The sequence below is a fragment of the Hemiscyllium ocellatum genome, chromosome X, assembly GCF_020745735.1.
Source record: "Hemiscyllium ocellatum isolate sHemOce1 chromosome X, sHemOce1.pat.X.cur, whole genome shotgun sequence".
Classification (NCBI taxonomy): Eukaryota; Metazoa; Chordata; class Chondrichthyes; order Orectolobiformes; family Hemiscylliidae; genus Hemiscyllium; species Hemiscyllium ocellatum.
In genome coordinates, this window is record NC_083453.1 from 6,798,989 (window position 1) to 6,821,061 (window position 22,073).

The following is a 22,073-nucleotide window of genomic DNA, read 5'->3' on the forward strand; positions in this document are numbered from 1 at the left end:
GGGCTGTTCACTGTATTTCAGATAGATATCAGGGCTGTTGCAAATAATCACCAAGGACAATGATCACATTGGATTTTATTCTATGATTTGCACAGATATGTCGGAGTTACCAAAATTGGATTTCTCCATCTTTGGGATGATTCAAGATGGCACCAACAGTCCCACGAGGAGTGAAAAACTACCTATGCTGCCTCATCTGGCTGATCTGGTCTCTTACAGCATACAGAAAGTAGTTTACTTTGCAAAGGCCATCCCTGGATTCAGGTATTTTTTTTCCCCGAAGATGTTTTGTAAAGTTCATGACTACAGTAAACATTAACTGTGAATTTTAGATCTGAGGGCAAGGGACCAAGGAGAGCTATTGCAGCCACTGTCTATATAAGAATGTTTGATTTCAACTTGGCTGGTTTTCTAGCAACTGAAACCCACAAAATATGTACATTAGTGCATATAAACAGCAAAGTCAGTATTTTTTATTTCCACTAAGTTAGGTTGAGTTTGTACCACAGACAAATTTGCATGCTGATTCATTTCTGCCACAAAATTACTGTTGTCAGGATCTTGTTCGTTAAATAAAGCTGTTCTGTGTAGTTATACTATCCAAAGTGCAAATGTGTAATGGTTTTATATCAACCATATGTTTTTTGCTCTAATCTATATTATGAATTTTAATTTGGAAGTTGAAGAGGCTTATCAAGTCATACAGCGGGGAAAACAGACCCTTTGGTCCAAATGGTCCATGCCAACCAAGTTTCCCAAACTAAACTAGTCCTACTTGCCTACTTTTGGCCCATATCTCTCTCAGCCTTTGCTATTCACGTATCTGTCCAAATGTCTTTTAAATTTTGTACCTGCATCGACCACTTCCTCTGGCTAGATTCATAGTCAGCAAGTCATACAGCACGGAAACAGAGCCATCGGTTAAACTCATCTGTGCCAACCAAACCTCTCGCTCTGACTAGGTCACATTTTCCAGCATTTGATTCATATCATTCTAAACCTTTCCTGTTCATATACCTGTCAGTTGCCTTTTAATGTTGTAATTGTACCTGCATCCATCACTTCCTCTGGCAGCTCGTTGCATACATGCATCACCTTCTGCATGAAAAAATTACCCCTCAATCTTTTTTCAGTCTTTCTCCTCTCACCCTAAACCTATTTGTATTTACAAATGGGAGGGACTGTATTGTTGAAGAGGAGAGTATGAAACGGACTGGTAAGCTAGAGGAGATACTTGTTAGGAAGGAAGATGTGTTGGGCATTTTGAAAAACCTGAGGATAGACAAGTCCCCCGGACCTGACGGGATATATCCTAGGATTATGTGGGAAGCAAGAGAGGAAATTGCAGAACCGTTGGCAATAATCTTGTCGTCTTCACTGTCAGCGGGGGGTGGTACCAGGGGACTGGAGAGTTGTGAATGTTGTGCCCCTGTTCAAAAAAGGGAATAGGGATAACCCCGGAATTACAGGCCAGTTAATCTTTCTTCGGTGGTTGGCAAAGTAATGGAAAGGGTACTGAGAGATAGGATTTATGAGTATCTGGAAAGACACTGCTTGATTAGGGACAGCCAGCATGGTTTTGTGAGGGGTAGGTCTTGCCTTACAAGTCTTATTGAATTCTTTGAGGAGGTGACCAAGCATGTGGATGAGGGTAGAGCAGTGGGTGTAGTGTACATGGATTTTAGTAAGGCATTTGATAAGGTTCCCCATGGTAGGCTTATGTGGAAAGTCAGGAGGCATGGGATAGTGGGAAATTTGGCCAGTTGGATAGAGAACTGGCTAACCGGTCGAAGTCAGAGAGTGGTGGTAGATGGTAAATATTCAGCCTGGAGCCCAGTTACAATGGAGTTCCACAGGGATCAGTTCTGCGTCCTCTGCTGTTTGTAATTTTTATTAATGACTTGGAAGAGGGAATCGAAGGGTGGGTCAGTAAATTTGCAGATGATACGAAGATTGGTGGAGTTGTGGATAGTGAGGAGGGCTATGTCGGCTGCAAAGGGACTTAGATATGATGCAGAGCTGGGCTGAGGAGTGGCAGATGGAGTTCAACCCTGTCAAGTGTGAGGTTGTCCATTTTGGAAGGACAAATAAGAATGTGGAATACAGGGTTAACGGTAGGATTCTTAGTAAGGTGGAGGAACAGAGGGATCTTGGGGTCTATGTACATAGATCTTTGAAAGTTGCCACTCAGGTGGATGGAGCTTGTAAGAAGGCCTATGTTTCATTAGCAGAGGGATTGAATTCAAGAGTCGTGAGATGATATTGCAGCTGTACAGGACCTTGGTAAGGCCACATTTGGAGTACTGTGTGCAGTTCTGGTCGCCTCACTTTAGGAAAGATGTGGAAGCTTTGGAGAGGGTGCAGAGGAGATTTACCAGGATGTTGCCTGGAATGGAGAATAGGTCATACGAGGATAGGTTGAGAGTTCTCGGCCTTTTCTCATTGGAACGACGAAGTATGAGGGGTGACTTGATAGAGGTTTATAAGAAGATCAGAGGAATAGATAGAGTAGACAGTCAGAGACTTTGTCCCCAGGTACAACAGAGTGTTACAAGGGGGCATAAATTTAAGGTGAAGGGTGGAAGGTATAGGAGGGATGTCGGGGTAGGTTCTTTACCCAGAGAGTGATGGGGGCATGGAATGCGCTGCCTGTGGGAGTGGCAGAGTCAGAATCATTGGTGACCTTTAAGCGGCAATTGGATAGGTACATGGATAGGTGATTAAGCTAGGACAAATGTTCGGCACAACATCGTGGGCCGAAGGGCCTGTTCTGTGCTGTATTGTTCTATGTTCTATGTTTCTTTGCTCTCTATGTTTGAACTCCTCCACCCTAGGAAAAAGACCTTGTCAATTTACCCTATCCATGCCCCTCATGATTTTCTAAACCTCTATAAGGTCATCCTTCAGTCTCCCATGCTCCAGAGAAAAAATTCCCAGCCTATTCAGTCCCTCCCTCCAATCCCAGCAACATTCTTGTAAATCTCTTCTGCACCCTTTCAAGTTTAACAACATCCTTCCTATGGAAGTTCGACCAGAATTGTACACAGTATTCCAAACGTGGCCTCACTGATATCCTCTACAACAATATACTCAATGTTATTACCAATGAAACAAGCGTGCCAAATGCCGCCTTCACTATCCTGTCTACCTGCGACTCCACTTTCAGGGAACTATAAACCTTCACTCCAAGGTTTGTTTGTTCAGCAACATTCCCCAGGACCTTACCATTAAGTGTATAAGTCCTGTCATAATTTGCCTTTCCAAAATGCAGCCCCTCACATATATCTAAATCAAACTCCATCTGCCACTACTTGGGCCCATTGGCCCATCTGATCAATGTTCTGTTGTATTCTGAGATAATCTTCACCATCCACTACACCACTTATTTTGGTGTCACCTGAAAGCTTACTAACGATACCTCTTATGTTCACATTCACATCATTTATATAAATGACAAAAAGCAGTGGACCCAGCACTGATTCTTGTGCACACAACTGGTGACAGGCCTCCAGTCTGAAAAACAACCCTCCACCACCATCCTCTGTCTTCTACCTGCGTGTCAATTTTGTGTCCAATTGGCTAGCTCCCCTCGATCCTGTGTTATCGAAGCTTACGAACCAGTCGACCATGCAGAACCTTATTGACCACTTTGCTGAAGTCCATCTAGACAACATCTACAGCTCTGCCTTCATCAATCTTCTTGGCCACCTTTTCAGAAAACTCAAGTTATTGAGTAATGATTTCCCACCCAGAGAGCCAAGCTGACTATCTTTAATCAGTCCTGGCCTTTCCAAATACGTGTAAATCCTGTCCCTCAGAATCCCCTCCAACAACTTACCCACCACTGACGTAAGGCTCACTGGTTGATAGTTCCCTGGTTTTTCCTTACAATCTTTCTTAACAAATGACACTACATTAGCCAACCTCCAGACTTCCAGCACCTCACCTATCGATGATACAAATACCTCAGCAAGGGGCCCAGCAATCTCTTCCCTAGCTTCCCACAAAGTTCCAAGAAACACCTGATCAGGTCACAGGGATTTATCTTCCTTTATGTATTTAAAGATTGCCAGTATCTTCTCTTCAGTGATATGAACACTTTTGATGACATTGTTTATTTCACCAAGTTCCCTAGCGTCCATGTCCTTCTCTACAGTAAATACAGATGCAAAATATTTTCTTTTGTATCTCGCGCATCTTTTGTGGTTCCACACATGACCATGTTGATCCTTAGAGGGCCCAATTCTCTCCCCAGTTACTCTCTTGCACTTAATGTATTTATTGAGTCTCTTTGGATACTCTTTAACTCTACTTGCCAAAGCTATCTCATGTCCATTTTTTGCCTCCTGATTTCCCCTCTTCAGTATACTCCAACTGTGCTTATACTCTTCTAGGGATTCACTCTATCCCACCTAATACATGCCTCCTTTTTCTTGACCAGAGCCTAAATTTCTCGAGTCATCCAGCATTCCCTACACTGACCAACCCTGCTCTTTACACTAACAGGACCATATTGTCTCTGAACTCTCGTTATCTCATTCTTAAAGGCCTCCCACTTCCCAACCATCCCTTTACCTGCAAATAGCCTCCTCCAATCAATTTTTGAAAGTTCCTGTCTAACACTGTGAAAACTGGCAATTCATTCCATATACGAGCCACCTCTGTGTGGAAAAAGTTGCCCCTCAAATCCCTTTTAAATCATTCTCTTCTCACCTTTAAAATATGCATAAGGTAGGGAAGTTTTGAACCCCCCTACCTTATGCAATCATATTCACCTTATCTGTGTCTATCTTGATTTTAAGACTTGGAGTCATAGAGTCGTACAGCACGGAAACAGATCCTTCTGTCCAACTCGTCCATGCCACCACTTGGCCCATATCCCTCCAAACCCTTCCTATTCATATACTTATCCAGATGCCTTCTAAATATTGTAATTGTACCAGCCCTGACCACTTCCTCTGGCAGATCATTCCATACTCGCACCACCCTTTGCATGAAAAAGTTGCCCCTTAGGTCCCTTTTGAAATCTGTTCCCTCTCGCCCTAAACCTATGCCCTCCAGTTCTGGACTCCCTCACACCAGGGAAAAGACCTTGTCTATTTATCCTATTCATGCCCCTCATGATTTGTTAAACCTCTAAAAGGTCACCCCTCAGCCTCCAAACCTCCAGGGAAACAGCTCAAGCCCTTCAATCCTGGCAACATCCTTGTAAATCTTTCCTGAACCCTTTCAAGTTTCATAACATCCTTCCTATAGGAGGGATTCCAAAATTGCACACAATATTCCAAAAGTGGCCTAATCAATGTCCTGTACAGCCACAGCATGACCTTCCAACCCCTATACTCAATGCTCTGACAAATAAAGAAAAGCATAATGAATGCCTTCTTCACTGTCTTATCTACCTAAGACTCCATTCCCAAGGTTTTTTTGTTCAGCCACATTCCCGAGGACTTTACCATAAGTGTATAAATCCTGCCAAGATTTGCCTTTGCAAAATATAGTACCTCACATTTATCTAAATTAGTCTATCTGGCACTCCTCGGTCCCTTGGCCCATCTGAGGTAACCTTCTTCGCTATCCACTACACCTCCAATTTTGGTGTCATCTGCAAACTTACTAACTGTACCTCTTATGCTCACATCCAAATCATTTATATAAATGATGAAAAGTAGTGGACCCAGCACCGATCCTTGTGGCACTCCACTGGTCACAGTCTGAAAAGCAGCCCTTCACCACTACCTTCTACCTTCAAGCCAGTTCTGTATCCAAATGGCTAGTTCTCCCTGTATTCCATGTGATCTAACCTTGCTAACCATGGAGAACCTTGTCAAACGTCTTAAAGGGGCAGGGTTGGCTTGTTAGTTAAAAATGAAATTAAATCTATGGCACTGAATGACATAGCGGCGGATGATGTGGAGTCTGTGTGGGCGGAGTTGAGGAACCACAAAGGCAAAAAAAAAACCATAATGGGAGTTATGTACAGACCACCTAACAGTGGTCAGGACCAGGGGCGCAAGATATACTGGGAAATAGATAGGGCATGTCAGAAAGGTAAGGTCACGGTGATCATGGGGGACTTCAATATGCAGGTGGACTGGGTGAATAATGTTCTGGTGGATCCAAAGAAAGGGATTTCATGGAATGCTTACAGGATGGCTTTTTGGAATAGCTTTTGCTGGAGCCCACAAGGGAGCAGGCTATTCTGGGCTTAGTTTTATGTAAAAAGCCAAACTTTATAAAAGATCTTAAAATAAGGGAACACTTAGGAGGCAGCGATCATAGGTAGAGTTCAGTCTGCAGTTTGAAAGAGAGAAGGCAAAATCGGATGTAATGGTGTTACAGTTAAATAAAGAAAGTTACAGGGGCATGAGAGAGGAACTGACAAAAATCAACTGGAAGCAGAGCCTAGTGGGGAAGACAGTAGAGCAACAATGGCAGGAATTTCTGGGTGTAATTGAGGACACTGTACAGAGGTTCCTCCCAAAGAAAAGAAAAATTATCTGGGGATGGAGGGGGGAGGAATTAGACAACCATGGGATTACAAAGGAAGTCAGGAAATGTGCCAAAGCGAAAGAGAGAGCCTGTAAAGTGGCCAAGAGCACTGGGAAATCAGAAGATTGGGAAGACTACAAAAACAGAGGATAACAAAGAGAGAAATAAGGAAGGAGAGGATCAAGTAGGCTTGCCAGTAATATTGGTAATGATAGTAAAGGTTTCTTTCAATACATAAGAAACAAACGAGAGGCAAAAATAGACATTGGGCCACTCCAAGTTGATGTTGGAAGGCTAGTGATGGGAGATAAGGAAATAGCTGAAGAACTCAATAAGAGTTTTATGTCAGTCTTCACAGTGGAAGACAGGAGTAATATCCCAACAATTAAGGAGAGTCGGGGGCAGAGTTGAGTATGGTAGCCATTACTAAAGAGAAAGTGCTAGGAAAGCTAAAAGGTCTAAAAATGGATAAATCTACTGGCCCTGATCCTAGACTTCTGAGAGAGGTGGCTGAGGAAAGAGCGAAGGCGTTAGTTGTGATCTTTCAAAAGTCACTGGAGTCAGGGAAAGTCCCAGATGATTTGAAAATCGCTGTTGTAACCCCCTTGTTCAAGAAAAGATCAAGACAAAAGATGGAAAGTTATAGGCCAATTAGTCTAACCTCAGTTGTAGGTAAAATTCTAGAATCTATCATTAAGGATGATATTTCTAAATTCAGTGCAGGGTCAGATTAGACCAAGTCAGCATGGATTTAGTAAGGGGAGGTCATGCCTGACAAATCTGTTAGAATTCTTTGAAGAGGTAAGAAGTAGGTTAGACTAGGGAAACCCAGTGGATGTTATCTATCTAGACTTCCAAAAGGCCTTTGATAAGGTGCCTCACGGGAGGCTACTGAGTAAGTGAGGACCCATAGTGTTCGAGGTGAGCTACCAGCATGGATTGTGGCATGGATGGCTGTCTGACAGAAGGCAAAGAGTTGGGATAAAAGGTTATTTTTTGGAATGGCAGCTGGTGATAAATGATGCCCCGCAGGGTTCAGTGTTGGGGCCGCAGCTGTTCACTTTATATATTAATGATCTGGATGAAGGGACTGGGGGTATTCTGGCGAAGTTCACTGATGATACGAAGTTAGGTGGACAGGCAGGTAGTACTGAGGAGGTGGGGAGGCTGCAGAAAGACTTAGACAGTTTAGGAGAGTGGTCCAAGGAATGGCTGATGAAATTTAATGTGAGCAAATGTGAGGTCTTGCACTTTGGAAAAAAGAATGCAGGCATGGACTATTTTCTAAAAGGTGAGAGAATTCACAAAGCTGAAGTACAAAGGGATCTAGGAGTGCTAGTCCAGGATTCTCAAAAAGTTGACTTGCAGATTAGGTCCGTGATTAAGAAAGTGAATGTAATGTTGTCATTTATCTCAAGAGGGTTGGATTATAAAAGCAGCAATGTGCTACTGAGACTTTATAAAGCTCTGATTAGGCCCCATTTAGAATACTGTGTCCAGTTTTGGGCCCCACACCTCAGGAAGGACACACTGGCAGTGGAGTGTGTCCAGCGGAGATTCACACAGATGATCCCTGGAATGGTAGGCCTGACATATGATGAACGACTGAGGATCCTGGGATTGTTTTTATTAGCATTTAGAAAGTTGAGGGGAGATCTAATAGAAACTTACAAGATAATGCATGGCTTAGAAAGGGTAGACGCTGGGAAGTTGTTTCCATTAGGCAGGGAGACTAGGACCCATGGGCACAGCCTTAGAATTAGAAGGGGCCAATTTAGAATGGAAATGAGGAGACATTTCTTCAGCCAGAGTGCGGTAGACCTGTGGAATTCATTGCCACGGAGCACAGCGGAGGCGCCGGGACGTTAAATGTCGCCAAGGCAGAGACTGATAATTCCTTGTGAGATCAAGAATTTAAAGGCTACGGGGAGAGTGTGGGTAAGTGGAGTTGAAATGACATCAGCCATGATTAAGTGGTACATAGAACATAGAACATTACAGCGCAGTACAGGCCCTTCGGCCCTCGATGTTGCGCCGACCTGTCATACCATTCTGAAGCCCATCTAACCTACACTATTCCATGTACATCCATATGCTTGTCCAATGACAACTTAAATGTACTTAAAGTTGGCGAATCTACTACCGTTGCAGGCAAAGCATTCCATACCCTTACTACTCTCTGAGTAAAGAAACTATCTCTGACATCTGTCCTGTATCTATCACACCTCAATTTAAAGCCATGCCCCCTCGTGCTCACCATCACCATACTTGGGAAAAAAGGCTCTCACTGTCCACCCTATCTAACCCTCTGATTATCTTATATGTCTCTATTAAGTCACCTCTCAACCTTCTTCTCTCTAACAAAAACAGCCTCACGTCCCTCAGCCTTTCCTCGTAAGACCTTCCCTCCATACCAGGCAACATGCTCGTAAAACCTTCCCTCCATACCAGGCAACATGCTCGTAAATCTCCTCTGAACCCTTTCCAAAGCTTCCACATCCTTCTTATAATGCAGTGACCAGAACTGTACACAGTACTCCAAGTGTGGCCGCACCAGAGTTTTGTACCGCTGTAGCGTAACCTCATGGTTCCGGAACTCGATCCCTCTATTAATAAAAGCTAAAACACTGTATGCCTTCTTCACAACCCTGTCAACCTGGGTGGCAACTTTCAAGGATCTGTGCACCTGGACACCGAGATCTCTCTGCTCATCTACACTACCAAGAATCTTACCAGTAGCCCAGTACTTTGCATTCCGGTTACTCTGACCAAAGTGAATCACCTCACATTTGTCCGCATTAAACTCCATTTGCCACCTCTCAGCCCAGCTCTGCAGCTTATCTATGTCTCTCTGTAACCTACAACATCCTTTGTCACTATCCACAACTCCACCGACCTTAGTGTCGTCTGCAAATTTACTAACCCGCCCTTGTACGCCCTCATCCAGGTTGTTTATAAAAATGACGAACGTTTTTTCTTAAAATCTTCATTTCCTTATAGATTGCTCCTCTTAGGCCTGGATTGCAAGTTTACTAAACGCTTCTGGACCAACAATTACAGACAAAAAGAAAATGAATCCTTTCCAATGGCTTTCTTCCACTTCTGTTTGTCCACAGGTGATTCTCTCCAAGTTCTCCCACACTACGCCTCTCCTCTACCTCCACTCACTGAATCCTTTGCCTGAGTTCCTAATCTGGTCCTCTATATGAAAAGTCAGCAGCCTAGCTACATTAGGTGGCTGTTAAATTTACAGTCCAAAAATGAGCTGACTGATTCATCTCATGGTACTTTTGAAATTCCATCCATTTGAAGTGACCAAGAAGCATTGCATTTCACCACAGATGGTTAAAAAAAAAATCATTTTCTTTCCCCTCACGCTGCAGTGAATTTGCTGCATCGGCTCAAACCTTTCTTTCCATTGGCCACTCTGGTTCCTTCTAACTTTGACAGAAAAAGGAGAGATGGACACCAGCAAATTAGGTAAAACCATTATTGGTTAAAGGTCCAAATGATCTGTGGAAGGTGATCAAACATGAATATGGCTTAATACAGTATATGTCCCAAAGGAACAAAGTTCTACGTAACAAATAAAACAGCCATGGTCAACATGAGGGGTGTGAATGTTGTATAAGAGCCTGAAAGGGTTACTTCAGAGTGCCTTAAGCACCAAGCACTATGATTTCATATTGACAGGTTCTGTGCAGAACAACTTAGGACCTTAAAGGAGTGAGACCTAATTTTCCAGGTCCTCCTCGTAGTCTCCATTCCTTTCGGGACTCACTGTTCCACTCCATCCTTCACTCCCAACACCCCTGCACAGCCTCATGGCACCTTTTCCTGCAGCCGCAGAAGGTGTAACACCTTCCCATTTCCCTCCTCCCTCCTCAGTACCCAAGGGCCCGAACATACCTTCCAGGTGAAGCAGCACTTTACCTGCACTTCCCACAATCTAGTCGACTGCATTCACTGCTCACAATGTGCTCTCCTCTACATTGGAGAAACAAAGTGTAGACTGGGGCTGCCTTGCAGTTCTGTCCACAAACCAGACCCTGTGCTTCCAGTTGTCTCAGGCTTACTGCAGTGCTCCAGGGAAGCTCAGCACAAGCTGAAAGAACAGCATCTCATTTTCCACTCGGGACCCTGCAGCCTTCTGAACTCAATATAGAGTTAAATCACTTTCAGGCTTGAGCTCTCCCATGTCCTCAGCCCTACCACCACTCAGCAGGCCTTGTTATCACATAGTCTGCAATTACACGCAACCCATTGTTAGCTACTAACAGTCCCCATTAATATCTGTTCACCCTCCTAGCCAGATCGTTATCTATTCCTTTATCTGTCCAACTATTTTTATTTCCCTTTGGGCTCTATCCCCACCTGTCAGTTACTCCTTACCCCCTCCCCCCGATCCTGTCTTCTGCATATACAATGACATGTTGCTAGCTACCATCAGTTCTGAGGCAGGGTCACTCGACCCGAAACGTTAACTCTGATTTCTCTCCCACAGATGCTGCCAAACCTGCTGAGCTTTTCCGCAATTTCTGTTTTCGTTTCTGACTTATGGCCTTCAGTAAGGCGTTCGGCAAGGTTCCCCATGGCAGACTGGTTAGCAAGGTTAGATCTCATGGAATACAGGGAGAACTAGCCATTTGGATACAGAACTGGCTCAAAGGTAGAAGAGAGAGGGTGGTGGTGGAGGGTTGTTTTTCAGACTGGAGGCCTGTGACCAGTGGAGTGCCACAAGGATCGGTGCTGGGCCCTCTACTTTTTGTCATTTACATAAATGATTTGGATGCAAGCATAAGAGGGACAGTTAGTAAGTTTACAGATGACACCAAGATTGGAGGTGCAGTGGGCAGCGAAGAGGGTTACCTCAGATTACAACAGGATCTTAATCAGATGGGCCAATGGGCTGAGAAGTGGCAGATGGAGTTTAATTCAGATAAATGCAAGGTGCTGATTTTGGGAAAGCAAATCTTAGCAGGACGTATACACTTAATGGTAAGGTCCGAGGGAGTGTTGCTGAACAAAGAGACCTTGAAGTGCAGGTTCATAGCTCCTTGAAAGTGGAGTCCCAGGTAGATAGGATAGTGAAGAAGGTGTTTGGTATGCTTTCCTTTATTGGTCAGAGTATTGAGTACAGGAGTTGGGAGGTCATGTTGTGGCTGTACAGGACATTGGTTAGGCCACTGTTGGAATATTGTGTGCAATTCTGGTCTCCTTCCTATCGGAAAGATGTTGCGAAACTTGAAAGGGTTCAGAAAAGATTTACAAGGATGCTGCCAGGGTTGGAGGATCTGAGCTACAGGGAGAGGCTGAACAGGCTGGGGCTGTTTTCCCCGGAGTGTCGGAGGCTGAGGGGTGACCTTATAGAGGTTTACAAAATTATGAGGGGCATGAATAGGATAAATAGACAAAGTCTTTTCCCTGGGGTCAGGGAGTCCAGAACTAGAGGGCATAGGTTTAGGTGAGAAAGGAAAGATTTAAAAGGGAGCTAAAGGGCAACTTTTTCACACAGAGGGTGGTACGTGTATGGAATGAGCTGCCAGAGGAAGTGGTGGGAGCTAGTAGAATTGCAACATTTAAAAGGCATTTGGATGAGTATATGAATAGGAAGGGGTTCGAAGGATAGGGGCCAAGTGCTGGCAGGTGGGACTAGATTGGGTTGGGATATCTGGTCAGCATGGACAGGTTGGACTGAAGGGTCTGTTTCCGTGCTGTACATCTCTATGACTCTATGACTTACAGCATCCGCAGTTCTTTCAGTTTTATTGAATGTCTCCAGATGTGAAGCACCAGATTTCTTTCTTAAAAGGATTTGCTATGTATTACAAAAAAAAATCTAGTGGAGATCCTAAATGAGTCTTTTGCATCAGTGTTTACTGTGAAGACAGATATAGAAGATAGATAACTTGAGGAAATAAACAGCGACATCTTGAAAAGTGTTCATATTACAGAGGAGCAGGTGCTGGACATTTTAAAATGCATAAAAGTGGATAACTTCCTGGGACCTGGTCAGGTATACCCTAAAGCTCTGTGGGAAGCTAGGGAAGTGATTGCTGAGCCCCTTGCTGAGGTATTTGTATCATCAATAGCCAGACAACTTGCATAGAGTCCTACAGCATGAAGACAGGCCCTTCAGCACAACCTGGTCCATGCCGACCAAAATGTCCATCCTCGCTCACCCCATTTCCCTGCACTTGGCCCATATCCTTCTCAACCTTTCCTATTCATGTATTTGAGGTACCAGAAGACAGGAGGTTGGCTAATGTGGTGCACTATTTAAGAAAGGTGGTAAGGAAAAGTCAGGGAACTATACACCGGTGAGCCTGACATCGGCGGTGGGCAAGTCGTTGGAGCGAATTCTAAGAGACAGGATGTACATGTATTCGGAAAGGCAAGGACTGATTGGGATAGTCAACGTGGCTTTGTGCGTGGGAAATCATCTCTCATGAACTTGATTGAGTTTTTGAAGAAGTAACAAAGAGGATTGATGAGGGCAGAGCGGTAGACGCAATCTACATGGACTTCAGTAAGGCAGTCGACAAGGTTCCTCACAGTAGACGGGTTAGCAAGGTTCAGTCACATGTTATATAGTGAGAACTAGCCATTTGGATACAGAACTGGCTCAAAGGTGGAAGACAGAGGGTGGTGGTGGAGAATTTTTTTCAGACTAGAGGCCTGTGACCAGTGGAGTGCCACAAGGATCTGTGTTGGGTCCACTGCTTTTCGTCATTTATATAAATGATTTGGATGTGAACATAAGAGGTATAGTTAATAAATTTGCAGGTCACACCAAAATTGGAGGTGTAATGGACAGTGAAGAAGGTTACCTCAGAGTACATTGGGATCTTGATCAGATGGGCCAATGGGCTGAGGAGTGGCAGATGGAATTTAACTTAGATAAATTTGAGGTTCAGAAAGGCAAATCAAGGTAGGACTTATACACTTACTGGTACAGTCCTGGGGAGTGTTGCTGAACAATGTGACTGTGGAGTGCGGGTTCATAGTTCTTTGAAAGTGGAGTTGTAGATAGATGGGATAGTGAAGAAGGTGTTTGGTATGTTTCCTTTATTGGTCGGTGGTTGAATATAGAAGTTGGGAGCTGAAAATGTGTTGCTGGAAAAGCGCAGCATGTCAGGCAGCATCCAAGGAGCAGGAGAATGGACGTTTCGAGCATGAGCCCTTCTTCAGGAATGAGGAAATTGTGCCAAGCAGGCTAAGATAAAAGGTAGGGAGGAGGGGCGTTGGAAATGCGATAGGTGGAAGGAGGTTAAGGTGATGGTGATAGGCCAGAGTGGGGGTGGGGGCAGAGAGGTCAGGAAGAAGATTGCAGGTTAGGAAGGTGGTGCTGAGTTAGAGGGTTGGGACTGAGACAAGGTGGGGGGGAGGGGAAATGAGGAAACTGGAGAAATCTGAGTTCATCCCTGGAACCCTCCAACCACAAGGGATGAACTCAGATTTCTCCAGTTTCCTCATTTCCCCTCCCCCCACCTTGTCTCAGTCCCAACCCTCGAACTCTGTACCACCTTCCTAACCTACAATCTTCTTCCTGACCTCTCCACCCCCACCCCACTCCGGCCTATCACCCTCACCTTAACCTCCTTCCACCTATCGCATTTCCAACGCCCCTCCCCCAAGTCCCTCCTCCCTACCTTTTATCTTAGCCTGCTGGACACACTTTCCTCATTCCTGAAGAAGGGCTCATGCCCGAAACGTCGACTCTCCTGCTCCTTGGATGCTGCCTGACTTTTCCAGCAACACATTTTCAGCTCTGATCTCCAGCATCTGCAGTCCTTACTTTCTCCTATAGAAGTTGGGAGGTCATCTTATGGCTAGGCCACTTTTGGAGTATTGTGTGCAATTCTTGTCTCCCTGCTGTAGGAAGGATGTTGGTAAACATGAACGGGTTCAGATAAGATTTACAAGGATGTTGCCAGGATTGGAGGGTTTGAGGTACAGGGAGAGGCTGAATAGGCTGGGGATATTTTCCCTGGAGCGTCAGAGGCTGAGGGGTGACCTTATAGAGGTTTATCAAATCATGAGGGGCATGGATAGGATGAATAAACCAGGTCTTTTCCCTGGGTTGAGGAGCGCAAAATTAGAGGACAGAGGCTTAAGGTGAGAGGGGAAACATTTAAAAGGGACCTAAGAGGCAACATTTTCATGCAGAGGGTAGTGTGTGTGTGTGGAATGAGCTGCCAGAGGAAGTGGTGGAGGCTGGTACAATTACAGCATTTAAAAGGTATCTGGATGTGTATATGAATAGGAAGGGTTTAGAGGGATTTGGGTCAAATGCTAGCAAATTAATTTAGGATATCTGGTTGGCATGGATGAGTTAGGCCAAAGGGTGTGTTTCCGTGCTGTACATCTTTGTGACAATGACACTAAATACAGATAAACAGTTATGAACTGTTGATATATAACTCTACCAGTTAAAATTCTAATCCACTTATAAAACTCTCCCAAAGTACACGTATCAGCAGACTTTCAAAAATAAACAATTGTTACAGATTGAGGAAAACATTGGAAAGGAGTTCAGTGGACCGTGGCCACAGAAGTTATTTTGTAGATCCATTCGGCTTACCCGGACTTGTTGCTTGTCAGCATAACTTCTCCAGCTAATTTTCCTTGTTAGCTGGAGGCACAAAGCGACTGGTTCACATTTATGACTCTTAATAGTCGCAGTTTACAGCAACTGCTAAGGAGAAATAAACTGGCTTTCTTTAGACTTGAGGTCTCTTCACTTCAAAGAGAAGCATAGCTCCTTTTTTTCTGACGGCCCAATCATTCCAGACCAGATGTTCACAGCCCCAAGCTGTTTAGCTACCTAGGAGCCAATAGCATAGTTATTAGCAGGCAGAAGGCATCAAAATCTGGTCACCACTTCACAGACCAATCAGCTACCTGGTGCTGGCTGAATCTACCTAAGTATACACACCCTGGCTCAAGCTTATCTGCAGTTAAACCCACCAGTAAATGACATTTATTAAATGGACATAAGTTACAAAATACCGTGCAAGGACTGTAACAAACACTACATTGGACAAACAGGCAGAAAATTAGCCACCAAGATACATGAACACCAACTAGCCACAAAAGACCTGACCCTCTCTCACTAGTATCCTCACATACAGATGAGGAAGGACACCATTTTGACTGGGACGACACATCCATCCTAGGACAAGCCAAACAAAGACACGCATGAGAATTCCTAGAAGCATGGCACTCCAACCGGAACTCTATCAACAAACACATCGAGTTAGACCCCATCTCCCACCCCCTGAGAAAAGGAACAGGAAGTGACTTCACCACAGGAAATGACTTCACCAACCCAAAGAAACCCAAACATATAAATAGAAAGCAGAAATTTTCAGCATTGCTTCGCCTGAGGCCCACTGAAGATGTTACCTAGTAGGGTGACAAAACATCTGGAAATGAACCTTCCAGCTCAGCGAGCACACCTACATCCAAAATCTCAACCCGAGCTATAAGTTTTCTCAAAACTCGCTAAGCCTCCATATAACCTTGGGTAATTTAAAAAAACACAAGGCTTGAACAATTCCTTTTGTTTGCGGAGGACAGGTCCATGCGAATGAATGGATATCACTCTAACAAGTGTAAATTAACCATGTCGCAAGCTCAACTGATTACTTTGAACTGGTTATTAATGTAGCATTTAGCACACTCATGATTATTCGGCAAGTCCTTCCCAGCCATGGTATTACATCTAACAGATTTTTTAGTTTGCATTTTCAAGGATGGGCTGGTTGAATATGGATTGTTCTCTGCTTTGTGCGAACAATCAAAGGAACAAGGTATTTCATTCAATTAGCCAGTCATTGGGATGGACAGCCTACATACTTGGTATCATACTGACACTGAACTTGATATATGAGTGCCTTTTTGAACTAACAACAGCATTTTCGTAGAAAATGCCAGTTATCATTGCATTGTAGCTGGTTAAATGTTTTGTTTAACCAGCCCATGCTTGCAAAATGTCTTTTTTCTGATGTAATTTTACAATGAGCACAGATGTAGGACCTCTTTCACTGTCACAACTTACTTGGGAAGAGTGTGGTGATAAGCCCTATTTTCTACAGTCTGTTACAAATGTGTAAATACCCATTTAAACCACCAAGATGACCAATTTCCCAGATTGATTGCTATTTTGGAAAATCACACCAGGTTTCGTCATTAACAGAAAATAACTCATTTAATAAGCGAGAGAGAAAAGAAAGGATTACAAATCTATAATGTGATTTTGAGTAATACCCCTTTACAACACCAAATACACACACTACTTCATGAGTAAGACAGATAAAATATGCAGTCCCTTGAGAGGAAAATAGACAGGAAAAACAAAATTCTGAAGATCCAAAGTCCAGATCACAAAGATGGGTTAGCTCATCTCTCTGTTCCTTTTGATTTCAACAATGATGACCAATGATATCATTCTTCACTTCAATAGATGATCTGGTGGGCCTAGATCTTTCCTTGTATTAGAATTCTATAAGTTTCTTGAGGTCTTTTTTCCTCTTTAACTTGCATTGAAAGAAGAGATTTTTTTTTTCAGTTGGTTAGCCCTGGAGGTCTCTTACAGACCATTAAGTGTACAACAAGCTCATGCTGCAACTGGATCAATCCGAAGTCTGTCAACAGGCAGTTTTTCTATAACTCCAAAGATTCCTGCTGTGTCCTCACTACTTTGAAAAGTAACATTGTTTTGCACAGCTAAAAATGTGCATCACTTGAATTTCTCACATTGCAAAGCTGTCCTGGTATATCACTTACGTAGCAGTCTGACTTCCATTTCAGTTTATAGTCCAAAAAGGGGAAATATGCAGTCCCTTACAGTGGGGCTGGATGGCTTCATTATGCATGCTTGGCTGAAAGACCAGACTCTCAAAACTATCATCTCAGTTTTGGTACTTTGTGACGACTGGAGAGAACTGTTGATTTGCCTGATTGACCTATTTTAAGTAGTCATAATAAGTTATTCTTCATGTGATTGGTTTATGTTGTGTTTATTTGCACAAGACGAAGAAGCGTGTGAAATGTTTGAAAGCTGTTATTCACATTTTTGGGCCATGGCCATGGGTGTGGGTGGGTGAATACGTGAAGGGGAGGCAACCCAACAGTCTTTAATACAACTGAGACAAAGCAAGGCTTAAGACTGACACTCCAATGCAGTATTGAGTGAGCACTGCTGAGGTGCCATCTTTTTTAGATATAAACTGAGGTCCTCTCTGCCTGCGTGTAGTTGTAAAAGATATATTGACAATATCTTGAAGGAGAATGGGGAGTACCTTGGCTAGTATTTATCCCTGAATCAACATCACAAAAATTGGAATATCTAAACATTACCCTACTCTATTGTGTATGAAAGTTTGCTGTGCGCAAATTGACTTTTGTATTTCCTTACTACAACAGTGATTGCACTGCAGATGTACTTCATCAAGTGTAGGATCCTGTAGGGATTCTATTCTCTTCTTCCAAAGAGCTTTGACACATCAGTGATCATAAAAAGTACTATTTTGGAAGTCTGTTCTTCTTTGAATACAAAGAATAGCCAGTGAGTTGTCAGGGAAAGTTGATTTAATGGCACATAAGATCAGTGCACACTCTTTTCACATTTCTTTTCTTAAATGCCAGTTCAGCTGAGCCAGTTGGCACTCTTGCCTTTAGTCACAAGGTTATGGGTCTCAGGCCCACTCATCACATGAGCATGCAATTTAGTCTGATCCTTTGTTACATTACTCAGGGGCCATTTGCCACTTTTCCAATTTGACATCATGGGCAAAGTTTATAACTTTACTGTGTTCCAATATCCAAGTATTGATCTCCGAAAAAGCAGTGTTTCTAGCACCATTGTAATTTGTCTCATTTACGATTTTTGTGACTTACTTTTGCGCAAATTGCCTGCTACCATTGCAACTTCATTTGTAGTGAAGCACTTGAGAAAGTCATAAGGTGTTGCAATTATTTATTTATTCCATCTCTGAGATGTAGTTCAACTCCAACCTAGCCACTGAGGTGAAGCTCTCCTCTCTACTGATTATCTTACTCTTTGGAATCATCCTGGACCTTTTCGTTATTAACAACCTGTATTCTGATTCTGGTTCTGATTCCCCACCCCCCCACCCCCATCATTAATATCAACTGTGAAGAGTTCATTGATTTCTTTTGACTTCAAGATCTTCCCCTCCTCTGCCTTGAACCTGTAGAGTCATCGAGACGCACAGCATGGAAACAGACCCTTCGGTCCAACCTGTCCATGCTGACCAGATATCCCAATCCAATCTAGTCCCACCTGCCAGCACCCGGCCCATATCCCTCCAAACCTTTCCTATCCATATACCCATCCAAATGCCTCTTAAATGTTGTAATTGTACCAGCCTCCACCACATCCTCTGGCAGCTCATTCCATACAAGTATCACCCTCTGCGTGAAAAAGTTGCCCCTTAAGTCTCTTTGATATCTTTCCCCTCTCACCCTAAACCTATGCCCTCTAGTTTTAGACTCCCCGATCCCAGGGAAAGGACTTTGTCTATTTATCCTATCCATGCCCCTCATAATTTTGTAAACCTCTATAAGGTCACCCCTCAGCCTCCGAAGCTCCAGGGAAAACAGCCCCAGCCGTTCAGTTGATAGCTCAAACTCTCCAACCCTGGCAGCATCCTTGTAAATCTTTTCTGAACCCTTTCAAGTTTCATAACATCTTTCCGATAGGAAGGACATCAGAATTGCACGCAATATTCCAACAGTGGCCTAACCAATGTCCTGTAAAGCCGCAACGTGACCTCCGAGCTCCTGTCCAATAAAGGAAAGCATACCAAACGCCTTCTTCACTATCCTATCTACCTGCGACTCCACTTTCAAGGAGCTATGAACCTGCACTCCAAGGTGTCTTTGTTTAGCAACACTCCCTAGGACCTTACAATTAAGTGTATAAGTCCTGCTAAGATTTGCTTTCCCAAAATGCAGCCCCTTGCATTTATCTGAATTAAACTCCATCTGCCACTTTTCAGCCCATTGGCCCATTTGGTCCAGATCATGTTGTAATCTGAGGTGACCCTCTTCGCTGTCCACTACACCTTCAATTTTGGTGTCATCTGCAAACTTACTAACTGTACCTCTTATGCTCGCATCCAAATCATTTATGTAAATGACAAAAAGTAGAGGACCCAGCACCAATCCTTGTGGCACTCCACTGGTCACAGGCCTCCAGTCTGAAAAACAACCCTCCACCACCACCCTCTGTCTTCTACCTTTGAGCCAGTTCTGTATCCAAATGGCTAGTTCTCCCTGTATTCCACGCAATCTAACCTTGCTAACCAGTCTCCCATGGGGAACCTTGTCGAACGCCTTACTGAAGTCCATATGGATCACATCTTCTGCACTGCCCTCATCAATCTTCTTTGTTACTTCCTTAAACTCAATCAAGTTTGTGAGACATGATTTCCCACACACAAATCCATGTTGACTATCCCAAATCATGTACATCCTGTCCCTCAGGATTCCCTCCAACAACTTGCCCACCACCAAGGTCAGGCTCACCGGTCTATAGTTCCCTGGCTTGTCTTTACCACCCTTCTTAAACAGTGGCACTATGTTAGCCAACCTCCAGTCTTCCGGCACCTCACCTGTGACTATCGATGATACAAATATCTCAGCAAGAGGCCCAGCAATCACTTCTCTAGCTTCCCACAGAGTTCTCGGGTACACCTGAACAGGTCCTGGGGATGTATCCACCTTTAACCGTTTCAAGACATCCAGCACTTCCTCCTCTGTAATCTGGACATTTTGCATGATGTCACCATCTATTTCCCTACAGTCTATACCTTCCATATCCTTTTCCACAGTAAATACTGATGCAAAATATTCATTTAGTATCTCCCCCATTTTCTGTGGCTCCACACAAAGGCCGCCTTGCTGATCTTTGAGGGGCCCTATTCTCTCCCTAGTTACCCTTTTGTCCTTAATATATCTGTAAAAACCCTTTGGATTCTCCTTAATTCTATTTGCCAAAGTTATCTCATGTCCCGTTTTTGCCCTCCTGATTTCCCTCTTAAGTATACTTCTACTGCCTTTATACTCTTCTAAGGATTCACTCGATCTATCCTGTCTATACCTGACAAATGCTTCCTTCTTTTTCTTAACCAAACCCTCAATTTCTTTAGTTATCCAGCATTTTCTATACCTACCAGCCTTCCCTTTCACCCTGACAGGAATATACTTTCTCTGGATTCTCGTTATCTCATTTCTGAAGGCTTCCCATTACCTGTGAACATCTGCCTTTCAAAAAGATCTGGTCTATCCTTTTCCATCACTATTTTAAAACGAATCGAATTATGGTCGCTGGTCCCAAAGTGCTCCCCCACTGACACCTCAGTCACCTGCCCTGCCTTATTTCCCAAGAGTAGGTCAAATTTTGCACCTTCTCTAGTAGGTACATTCACATACTGAATCAGAAAATTGTCTTGTACATACTTAACAAATTCCTCTCCATCTAAACCTTTAATACTATGGCAGTCCCAGTCGATGTTTGGAAAGTTAAAATCCCCAACCATAACCACCCTATTATTCTTCCAGATAGCTGAGATCTCCTTACAAGTTTGTTTCTCAATTTCCCTCTGACTATTAGGGGGTCTATAATACAATCCTAATAAGGTAATCATCCCTTTCTTACTTCTCAGTTCCACCCAATAACTTTTCTGTGTGTATTTCCGGGAATATCCTCCCTTAGCACAGCTGTAATGCTATCCCTTATCAAAAATGCCACTCCCCCTCCTCTCTTGCCTCCCTTTCTGTGCTTTCTGTAGCATTTGTATCCTGGAACATTAAGCTGCCAGTCCTGCCCATCCCTGAGCCATGTTTCTGTAATTGCTATGATATGCCAGTCCCATGTTCCTAACCATGCCCTGAGTTCATCTGCCTTCCCTGTTAGGCCCCTTGCATTGAAATAAATGCAGTTTAATTTATTCATCCTACCATGTCTCTGCCTGCCCTGACTGTTTGATTCACTTCTGTTTTCAACTGTACCAGTCTTAGATTGATCTCATTCCTCAGTATCTCCCTAGGTGCCACCTTACTAGTTTAAATCCTCCTGAGCAGCTCTAGCAAATTTCCATGTCAGTATATTAGCCCCCTTCCCATTTCGGTGCAATCCGTCCTTCTTGTACCGGTCACTTGTACCCCAAAAGAGATTCCAGTGATCCAAATATGTGAATCCTTCTCCCATACACCAGCTCCTCAGCCATGCATTCATCTGCTGTATCCTCCTATTCCTGCCCTCACTAGCTTGTAGCACTGGGAGTAATCCAGATATTACTACCCTTGAGGACCTCCTTTCTAAATTCCTGCCTAACTCTCTATAATCTCCCTTCAGAATTGCAACCTTTTCCCTTCCTATATCGTTGGTTCCAGTGTGGACAATGACTTTTTGCTGGCTCCTCTCCCCCATGAGAACATTCTGCGCCGTTTCTGAGGCATCCTTGATCCTGGCACCAGGGAAACAAGACACCATTCTGCTTTTTCTCTGCTGGCCACAGAAATGTCTGTTTGTACCTCAGACTACAGAA

General features: G+C 43.7%; 1 protein-coding gene across 4 annotated transcripts in view; it reads left to right on the plus strand.

Moving 5' to 3' along the window:
* Positions 1-22,073, plus strand: part of LOC132805854 (vitamin D3 receptor B-like) — a 299,773-nt gene that overhangs the window by 234,380 nt on the left and 43,320 nt on the right. For all 4 annotated transcript variants that reach the window (XM_060821168.1, XM_060821171.1, XM_060821170.1 and 1 more), the window contains exon 6: positions 96-264. In XM_060821168.1, coding sequence (XP_060677151.1) covers positions 96-264 — 169 coding nt within the window. The remainder of the gene's footprint in view (positions 1-95; positions 265-22,073) is intronic.